The 10,383-nt window shown below is 26.4% G+C and overlaps 3 protein-coding genes and 1 non-coding gene across 4 annotated transcripts in view; 1 reads left to right on the top strand and 3 right to left on the bottom strand.

The window, feature by feature from the left end:
* LOC129611393 (paired box protein Pax-1) overlaps window positions 1–5,511 on the top strand; it is a 39,278-nt gene extending 33,767 nt beyond the window's left edge. Inside the window, exon 2 of the mRNA XM_055524532.1 lies at window positions 4,383–5,511. Within this exon, the coding sequence (XP_055380507.1) occupies window positions 4,383–5,287 (905 nt within the window). The 3' untranslated portion in view covers window positions 5,288–5,511. The remainder of the gene's footprint in view (window positions 1–4,382) is intronic.
* On the bottom strand, window positions 199–280 carry Trnas-gcu (transfer RNA serine (anticodon GCU)). The gene has a single exon. It is a non-coding gene; the product is annotated as a tRNA-Ser (tRNA).
* Window positions 5,512–5,871: 360 nt separating the features above from the next.
* LOC129613713 (uncharacterized) lies at window positions 5,872–6,901 on the bottom strand. The gene is made up of 3 exons (XM_055527892.1): window positions 6,767–6,901; window positions 6,570–6,651; window positions 5,872–6,503 (listed from the first exon to the last, which is right to left on the bottom strand). Exons 1-3 carry the CDS (start codon window positions 6,899–6,901, stop codon window positions 5,872–5,874), a joined length of 849 nt encoding a protein of 282 aa, XP_055383867.1.
* Window positions 6,902–7,876: 975 nt separating this feature from the next.
* LOC129613718 (uncharacterized) lies at window positions 7,877–9,038 on the bottom strand. Its single transcript, XM_055527905.1, has 4 exons — window positions 8,936–9,038; window positions 8,398–8,480; window positions 8,245–8,323; window positions 7,877–8,178 (listed from the first exon to the last, which is right to left on the bottom strand). The coding sequence occupies exons 1-4, from the start codon at window positions 9,036–9,038 to the stop codon at window positions 8,015–8,017; spliced, it is 429 nt and encodes a 142-aa protein (XP_055383880.1). The 3' UTR covers window positions 7,877–8,014.
* Window positions 9,039–10,383: the final 1,345 nt, after the last annotated feature.

Consider the following 10,383-nt stretch of genomic DNA (forward strand, 5'->3'; position numbering starts at 1 on the left):
ATCTTTTTTAATATACACACATACTATGTATGTATGCATGCATGTATTTACTATGAAGTCGTTCATATATTGGTAAAATAAAGAAATATTCATAATATGAACAATTCTCAAATAAAATTTATTGTACGTTAAAATTTCGTGATAATTTAGAAAAAAACTTTCTTTTATACAAAAAAAAAAAAACAAGAAAAAAAAATTCGACGAGGATGGGATTCGAACCCACGCGTGCAGAGCACATTGGATTAGCAGTCCAACGCCTTAACCACTCGGCCACCTCGTCATTAAAATTAGCTTTGCAAAATGCCTTTCTGAGAGAGAGCTTTCAAAAGCTTTGTATGATCAGCATTAATGTTTTTACGTAAACGTTAGCAATTTTTATTTTTTAATAAATAAAATAAGCTTTTTAAAAACTTCAATTTTTTTTTATTTTTTCACGAATTTTAGTTGAAAGGAAAAGGATATGACGTTATGTATGTTGTATCCATTCTTAATTATAGGTGCATGTGTATAGATATGCATATATTTATAGATATGTATGTATACTTATAAAATATTTTATTATAACAGACAAAAATAAGTAATATAACGAGGATAAATTTGCGGATAAGGATGATTTTCAAATATTAATAGGAAAAATGTTATTAGTTCACAAAATTTATGTATGTACATTTATACATACATACATACATAAATCGAAAACTTCACTTTCTAACTTTTAAAAAAATTGTAATAAAGTATAATGCTAAAACTCTTGAGAAAAAGTACGTTCCATATTTAAATCGAAAGTAAATATTTTCAAACAGAAAATCAGTTCAAGGAATTTCATCATTAATTAATCAAGAAGTTTCTCATATTTGTGTTCGAATTCCATCGATATGTGAACTCAAAATTTTAGCGTTGTTAAGTATATCGCAAGTTGTTTTCATCAACAATTCCATAAATTAAAGCAAAATTTTGGTATAAAAAATAATTATTTTTGCATAGTTACTTAAATCGAAAATTTTGAATATTACTTAATTTCGAAAATTGTTTCATTTACTGATACACGCAGATTATATCTTTAAATTACTACAATCATACGTTCATTTAGTTTAGCATTCATACTATACAAATAGGAGAATAAGACAAATAATTAATCGTCTCAACAAATTGTTACAAACTTACACAATAGACATGTCTTGTAAAATGACTTAATATATCTCATATATTCAATTTTTTATGGTGCATAAACATTCATTTGACTAAAAATAAGTTTTCATGCTATTTAAATTACAATTGTCAAATATTTTTTTGAATCGTAATTGTCCTGTTCGCATTTTTTTTTCTATTAAATTTTTTTAGATTTATTATAGAATCTATACTAAATTTTTGCTATAATTTTATGAATTCCTCGCAATTTTAAATGGTCATCATGATTTTAGTATAACATAATCAGCTTGAATTTATATTACTTGCCAAAAAAAAAAACTTTTTAATAAATTTTTAGCCTCAAATAATGCTCAATTGTAGTCTATTCATATTACGGTGTAATTTTTTCCTTTTTTTATTTTGTCATTTATAAATTAAAATTTTAAATCACAGACAGTAGCGCAGTGGTTCTTGCATTTATGTACATAAACATACCTACATTATATGTGAAAATATTTTCCAAATTTATGTATGTATTTATGTTTGAATACATGTGATTTATTTAATCTTAAAAGCATTAAATCAAAAAGCAAAACTTAAAAAAAACACAAACATTTTTCATGCAAAAGAAAATTATGCTGATGTGAACAGCACATGAGCGATTAATTTCATATTTTAATAATAATATTAAGTACGAACAAGTACATACCATTCACACTTTTTAAACGTATAATGTCATGATTCATTTACAATATATCTGAAAGTAAATTTATCTGGTTCACTTTCCATTCAATTGCTTTCCAGTCAAAACTTCACTTTCCGGATCAATTTATTCAAAAAAAGCCTTGTAGTTCATTTGAACGATAAAGATACCTGAAATACAAAATATCAAGAAAAATTTATTATTTTAGAAATACAGCCGAATATATTTGTATTCCAAAAGTTGACTCAGACATCAATTTTTATGAAATTTTGTTTTTTTTTTCTTTAAATTCCCTTGCCTGATTTTATCATTAAATTGCTTTGGAAAATACATAAATATTTGATTGTAATTTGAACACAATACCTTTTTTATTGTCCGTAATACGGTCGGTACAAAAAATAAACAGAAAGAATATTTCATGAATTTTGCACATTTGTACACTTTACCCTTAACTTAATAGATTACTTTTGAGGGCGAATATTTAACTTTAATTTTTCTTATTATATCCCGGCTCCTTATAAAATGTAAAAAATACAGAAAAATTTTTTTAAAATTTTTCTTTTTTTAATTTTCTGAACATTTTTAATTGTATATTTATATATACTCAAATATACTGGTGCATACGATAGAAAAAATTTTAAAAAGAAATTCGAAAAGTATTTTTAAATATCCGTGGAAAATACGATTTTCAAAATATTTCAATTTTACTTTGAAAACTTGAATGAATAATGTAAAAACGTGCAATTTTCGCATTTTAAAGGTATTTATTACAGTATTTATTTTGTGAATTCTTTGTAGATATTAAATTCGAAATATGTTAATACATAATTATAAAAAAAATATAAATTTTTCAATTACATACATATATACATATAACATTGTGTAATTAGGTATATCGTGTACTAAGGAAACTAATAAGAAATATGAATATCAATTCAAGATTATTAGATAAATTTTTGGGTGGTCTTTTAATGTAAATCATAAATTAAAATGGAAGGATTTCTTCTCAAAATTTTTATTTGAATGAACACAAGACATTTCATACAAAATTCTTCCCAAATTTCAAGAAGAATTAGACTTATTTTGAAATCAATAAATTATTGAAATTAGATTTAAAAAGATGATTAAATTTTTTAAGCTCTAAAATTTTTATTTGCTTTTCTTCTTCGATATTTTCTTAAACTTGTCAAATAATTTTTCATTCACAAGATAAATTTAATATATTTTCTTATATAATTTCTACCTTAGGAGAAACGTTTTTAAAATATCATACTTAAATCAATGACATTTAAAATAATTGCCTAAATTTAGGCGCAAACAATATTTTATACCTTTTAATGCAAATCGTTAAACTTATATCGTTAATCGTTAAACATGTTTAAGAATAGTATATACAGAAAACTACAGCAACCATACATCATAGGTTCGTCTCACATCGCTTATGAAGCTACTGCTTACATAATTTATAACTAACTAAAAATATAATACGTTATACTTTTGAGGACAATTATATGTTAAAGTGGCTTATGTTAAATTGTCACCGATTTTATAATATTATCTTTTTTTTCTATGTTAATTATTCCAAAATGAGGATTATTTGATATTGCGACTTCTATAGTTTCTATAGATGTTACAAGTAATTCTCCTTCATTTCAGTATAACAATTGAAGAGGTAAGTGGACAAGAGGGTTAACTTACATTTGCATTTTTACACATTTTTCCATTAGTTAACCCAATTTGTCCACTTATCTCTTCAATTAATATTAATCTCCAAATTTTCTTATTTTTATTACGTTCTAGGAAACTAAAAAATTTATAGTTATAACATGCTTAAAAATTAAAAGATAGAATTCTATTGTATAGAGATACATTTCAATATGGTTTGCTTTTGGAATTTCTATAAAAATTTAAAATGTTCACTTAAAAATAAAATAAAAATTCAAAACATGAAAAATTGTTTCGTCTAAAAATGATATTTTTTAAATTGAAATTTTTGATTTCTTGAACAAACGGCGGCCCTATTTATGTAACAAGTTTCGCCTAATCAGTCACTTAAGGATTCGAAATAAGATATGACATTTTTGTTTTGTTTTGTTGTGTTAGTTTTTGTTGCGCTTCAACACTACAGTTGGATTGTGTGTTCATTAGCAAATTAATAAGTTGAATGCAATGTGTTATGCATTTTTTTTTGGGAAATCGTTTCAAAAATAAAAAAGAAATCAAATAAGAAAATGAAGTATATATTTCACAGTTTTACAAGTTGTTTTACATTATTGCTAATATTAATTAAAAACAAAATCTGTAATACAAAAAGAATGATGTATGATATAAAATTAAGTTTTTAAATAAAATTGCAAACATGTATTATATGTGTATGTAGATGTGGGAATTTTAGAGGAGCAAACATAAAATAATTCGTTTTTTAATATATTTTTAATCATAAGAGCAAATTTATTTCTTATTCAAAATCTTATAATATATACATATACATTATGCAAATTAATAATGAGCCGAGTGTTTTAACGTGTCATTTTTTTATTTCATTTTACAGATAATCAACAACAATACGGTGAGGTGAATCAGTTAGGAGGAGTTTTTGTAAACGGTCGGCCTTTACCAAATGCAACACGTTTACGTATAGTAGAATTAGCACGTCTCGGAATTCGACCATGTGATATATCACGTCAATTACGCGTTTCACATGGTTGTGTATCCAAAATATTAGCTAGGTATCATGAGACTGGATCAATATTACCAGGTGCAATAGGTGGTTCAAAACCACGTGTAACGACACCAAAAGTTGTTAATTATATAAGAAATCTAAAACAAAAAGATCCGGGAATATTTGCATGGGAAATACGTGATCGATTATTAGCTGAAGGTATTTGCGATAAAAGTAATGTGCCAAGTGTCAGTTCAATATCTAGAATATTACGTAATAAATTGGGAAATCTATCTCATGCAACACATCATACAAATACAAATACGACATCGCATCATCCAATATATAATTCAATTTATCCTCCATATACGTATAGCATGAAAACGGAACAATGTAATAGTCCATCACCGCCCCAAACACCATTGAGAGGGCCGTCTATGTCACATTCACATGCAACTCATTCTCACACTCATCCACATACGCATCCACACGCACATCCGCATACCCATCCGTGTTGGCCATCTTCTCATTCTGTAACTGATATATTAGCAAATGTTCATCATCAAGCAGCAGCGGTGGCTGCGTTAAGAAATGGCACTGGTCCATGTGGTGGTTCGCCAACTAGTGGTATGAGTATGTCAATACCATCATCACCAATAACACCACAACAAATTATGGAAGATACATCAAATGCTGCTGCTGTTGCTCAACAGCCGTATAATTACTACATGTATTTTCAAAATGCCGGTGCAATGCATCATCATGGAAGTTTAGCTAGTGCGACTGGTTTATGAATATAAATGATTTTTTTTTGTAATTTTATCATAACTTTACACTTTAATTTAATTTTTATTTAATGATAACATAAATTTAAGCAGTTTACAAGATTATCTTTATTAGGTACCTCTTTTTCCTATTTGTTGTTTTTTTAAGTAAAACCTTTTAATATTATTATTAGTCATAATTATTTCGTCAAAATAATATTGGTTAAATTATGTAATGAATTTAAACTTGCCAAGTCAGCATTATTTGTACTTTAATTGTTAAATAGTATAAAACTTATAAATATATTAATACTAAATGCTTATAAATAATAAAATTAATAAAAAATTGACACAATTCTCATTTTTAGATTTTGAAGGTTTTAGGAGCTTAAAAGTACGTAAGTATAGCGATCAACACAAATTTTACATTTTGCTCTTATACAAAGCAAATTTAATTTAACTTTTTATATAATTTTATATATGTATGAAATTTACTCTGTTATATAATTATTATTTATTTTATTGGTTTACTAACCATTTACTTTAAATTCTTAATTGAAAATTCATAATTGTTAAAAATTTCAATAGGTAACTGCTAATAATATAATGGAGGTTCAAGATTTAACAGTAGTTGAATTAGCACTAGTTGTCTCTTCTGCGGTTGTAGTGGAGTTTTCACTAGAATTTAATACTGTTGTCGTTTCCACTGTTGATTTATTTGAATTAGCAGTTCTTTTTACTATTGTTTCAGTAGTTTCAGTAGTACTACTTGTAGTTACTGGCGAACTATTATCCATTGGTGATTTCGTTTCCCCTTCTGAGCTCTTTGCATTAACTCTTGTGGCCGGAGTAGATGCCATTGAATTTTCTTTATTTATTACAGTGGCATCTGTTGAATTTTTCGACTTTTCATTTACTGGAGAGTGTGTAAATAAAGTAGTCAGAATACTTTTAGTAGTGCTTGAAGTTGATGTTGAACTTGTGTGTCTGGTATTTAAAGATGGTATTTTTTTAGGAGTTGTTACTTGAACTATTGCACTAGTCATAATTTTTTTTGTAGTAGATCTTGAACTGCTAGTTGAAATTGCTGTACTTGTGCTTATTGGAGTCGCACTTGAAACTATCTCTGTGGCAACAGTGTTTCGTTCTCTGCTACTTGAATTAGATTTTGTTGTTGGTCTATTTGTCGTCGAATTAGTTGAAGAGATGTAAGTTAGCAAACAATATGGAGGAACGCAATTAAGCTCTATTAAAAATTATTTTTCAGTTTCTTAAGTAATATATGTAATATTAAAAAAATGTAGCAACTAACCAATTCCCAAATCTTCTTCGCTGGATGTTTCATCATAACCAAAAAGGTCTAGCACAAAATCAGCCAAAGAATTTAAAAATCCCTACAAGATTAATTATTTAAAAAAGAATTTAACTCCTAAAGCAATGTAAAATACGAATTTTTCTTCTAAATTTTAAAAAATATTTTTTTTTAAATATTGAATTAAATATTAATACGATTGTGCTACTAAACGCTTTTCCACCACTGCACTTTACACAACCAAATATTAAAAGTGTTAATTTTTTAAACTCATTATTCAAAGGATAGCCATTTGACTTACCCATTAAGTAAGCTTTGTATGTGGGTACCATCTCCATTTAAAATAAATCGAATTTAAAAGTGTATGACACCTACTAAATATCAACAATTTAGAATTCTAGACTTTTAATTTTGAAGTTTACTAACAATTTTCTGATAAGAGAAAATTGCCTTATTTTGAGATTATTCCTAATTTTTATTCTTAATAAAATGAGCTAAAGTCATGACTGGAAACGGCAATAATTCAAAAAGAGGCAACATTTTTAGGAAAATGTTAGGATTCATTTAAAAATAATGAATTTAATATGAAAATTAGTTAACGAATAGCTTTATACAATCCATGTATTGAAATCTTTCTGACCAGCTTACACTGGAGTAGATGAAAGCACGCATTACATTTTATCATTCTTTAAATATTTCATGTTGGTGTTTTATTCTAAAAATGGAATATAAATGTATTTGAAAAATAATACATAAACTTACAAATTGCCTTGCAGTATTGTAAAAATTATTATCTCGAACTTCGGCAACATTTAATAAATTTAAATGAAAACAATTTATAGCCAAATTATTAAAACAGATTAAAACTGTTATAACGACTATCGAAAATCTCATTTCGAAAACTTTTCAACTATAACAGAAATAATTTAAAATATGTTGTGTCTTACTGAGACTACGCCATTAGCATAATTTCCTTTTATATATATAATAACATTTTTCACTGTAAGGAAAACTAATGCGCGGAAGTTTTATTTTACAATTATTATTTTACCTTCAAGTTTTAATTAAAATTTTTTACGCTCTTCTAAAAAAAAAATGCATTTTAAATAGCTATAAAATAGAATAATTGGAGAGCACACATAGATAAATAGAATATTTCATTTACAACATCGAATAAAATTTGATAAAATTGTAATTTATGAATTTTTGTAAAAATTTTAAATGACTTTTAAAGTGTTAGGATAAGGAGAAAGCTTGTGAAGTAAAATTTGACCTTTAAAACCTTTTCTTAAATTATACGTAGCATATTTAAAGTGTAATAATAATAAATTTATTTGGTATTACAATATTTGACATTCCTCCATATTTTGTAAAAATTTAATATCAATTTATTCATATTATTCAATTATTTGCCCAAGTTCATTTGCTGTATCTACTGTGATTCATCACATTTCAGCAGCCTCTCCTCCTTCTCCGTTACCCGCTGGAGTTTCTGATGTTGCTGATTCTGAAGTTTGCATCGGTTTTTCTGAAGTTGGTGAGTCTGCATCCTTTGTACTTGGCTTTGATGGTGGAATGAAATGACAATATGGAGGATGGCAATTTATTTCTGTATAAAAATTAAAAAAAATTACACGAAAAGCTAATCAATAAGAATAATTCCTAATAAACTTACCTATTGGTTTGTAGCTCTCATCATTATCATCTTCATCGTCATCGTCATCATCACCAAAAATGTAATCAAAAAAGGACCCCTAGATTTTTTTTGTTTGTAATTATAAAATTTATTTTATTTAACTTGAAACACATTTTAAAAACAATATTTTACCAAAAAACCAAATTTAGGTTCAATAGTTATTTCATTTTTGCGTTCTTCTGTTACAATTAAAGCGTTCACAGAACCAGTTAAAACTTTGTTAAATTTAATAATTAAAAGAACAATTAGTATGTAATTTAATTTCATTTTCATTATTTTGCAAGATGCTCTTTTGTTTCGACAAAAAAATTGAAAATATAAAATTTGGATATTTTCATCAGCTCTGTGCTAACTTAACGAAATTGTGTTTTAGTGTTTGGTGTCATTGCATATTCCTTATATATGATAAAAAGCCGGAAAATGTTGTTTAAAATTTTAGATTAATGCAATTAGTATCGTAATAAAATTTTTATGATGTTTTCAAGCCTTATTGATAAAAGATATATTCTAAAATATAAAAGTTAATGCATTCTATAATTTTACTTCCTGTAAATATAGCTGTTCAATTTAATTCACTTATACGATAAATACGGTTGTAGATAAACAGCCCCCATTTTAGTAAGTAGTTTTCGTAATTAATTTAAGCCTATTTCACATCTATTTCACATACGATATAATTCAAATTTTTGTTCATCACAAGGTCTTAAAGTTTTTGGCAAGCTTTCATAAATAAGATATTGCAAAATTTTTGGCCCACCACTATCCCTCGACATTTCTTGTGCATTAATTTTAATATTCCAATTAAAATTTGAAAATTAAAACATTATTATTAGTGGGGCCCAATTTGAATTAATTTGTTAGACCTGAAATAAGTATAGTATGAAATAAATTACATTTTATTTAATTAGGAAAATAGCTAACAAACTATCTTAAGCCAATGTTCGCTCATCTCTGAATACAAATATTCACCTTAATTTTCTTTATATTTGTTAAATTACCAGAGTATGTGCATTTTTAAAAATTTCTGAGAAATCGCAATTAGGGTAAAGTAAAACAAACATCAGGGTAGCTTAATTATAGGTTGAGTATTTGTGATGATTCAAGTAACTTAACTTAGTAGGTGCTAAATTTTCAGCAATTTTGATTGTAAGGTTTGACGCTAGTGTCATGAATACCAGTTCGTTCATGAATACCAGTAAGGGAGAAAAAGATGACTTCTTTGCAGAAAATAAAAAATTGTGATTCAAATTTGTAATATTTACTTTTTCAAGTATGAATGAAGAAATTCACTAAATTTTTGTTAACCTCTTATAAAAGAGTCAACGCATATAATAGAAGTCTGGTAGCAATAGGATTATTTTGGAATATTTTGATACTTTTTACAAAGTTTCTACTGCTCCAACAACCAAAAATTTATTATCATTATCACATTTATCAGAAGCAGAGAAAAATGTAGAGGAAACCACGATCGATCCTTTAAAAGAAAAACGATGATGTAAATTTTACAAAAATTTAATAAGCAAGAGCGAAGAAGCTGTGGGGAATTTATTAAATTCGAAGTCAGAAAGATTTTGATTTGGAAAATCAAATAAAAAGTATTAAAGGAATTTGCTAAACAATGATAAACGTGTAATGAAATAGTCACTAATAAGTATGTATGTATAATCCGTTTTAATCGTGTTTAGATGACAAAAAAAAAAGAATCTACAGCTTAACATAAATTTAGACAATAATTTTCTCTCTTTATAACGGATTTTGTCAATTGAAGATTTGTTAATCTATTTCAAATAAAGCATTAACAAATATCGATTTTTCCCACCTTTTCAAGAAATCTCTAATGTCATTTTTATAGTACTTCGTTTTTCAATTAAAATATTGTAAGTGTTTGTCCTTGTAGTCTCGTTATACCACCGTATAGATCTTCATGTGTAAGAAAAAAAAAAATGTTCCACAGTGCCTGCCTCAGAACCGGTTTAGAAACTAGAGCCGCTAGAAGGAAATTTTTTGTTCTGACATTGTCAAAAAAATTGTTAAAAACTTTGGTTGTGTAAGATATAACGGTACTTTTATGAAAATTAAATTGACTGAAAATCTGATACAATAAGCTATGCGAAAAGT

The sequence above is a fragment of the Condylostylus longicornis genome, unplaced genomic scaffold (genome assembly GCF_029603195.1).
Source record: "Condylostylus longicornis isolate FDR11 unplaced genomic scaffold, ASM2960319v2 ptg000004l, whole genome shotgun sequence".
Lineage (NCBI taxonomy): Eukaryota > Metazoa > Arthropoda > Insecta > Diptera > Dolichopodidae > Condylostylus > Condylostylus longicornis.

What these genes read in the sequence shown, in the direction of transcription:
- LOC129613713 (XM_055527892.1), bottom strand. Translation starts at nt 6,901, where the DNA reads ATGGTACCCACATACAAAGCTTACTTAATGGGTAAGTCAAATGGCTAT. An exon ending in AAGCGTTTAGTAGCACAATC is followed by an intron (nt 6,652 to 6,766) that starts GTATTAATATTT and finishes TTAATCTTGTAG; the next exon opens with GGATTTTTAAATTCTTTGGC. An exon ending in CGAAGAAGATTTGGGAATTG is followed by an intron (nt 6,504 to 6,569) that starts GTTAGTTGCTAC and finishes AATTTTTAATAG; the next exon opens with AGCTTAATTGCGTTCCTCCA.
- LOC129613718 (XM_055527905.1), bottom strand. Translation starts at nt 9,038, where the DNA reads ATGTCGAGGGATAGTGGTGGGCCAAAAATTTTGCAATATCTTATTTAT. An exon ending in ACAAAAATTTGAATTATATC is followed by an intron (nt 8,481 to 8,935) that starts GTATGTGAAATA and finishes AATTTAACAAAG; the next exon opens with TTTTAACTGGTTCTGTGAAC. An exon ending in AACCTAAATTTGGTTTTTTG is followed by an intron (nt 8,324 to 8,397) that starts GTAAAATATTGT and finishes AAAAAAATCTAG; the next exon opens with GGGTCCTTTTTTGATTACAT.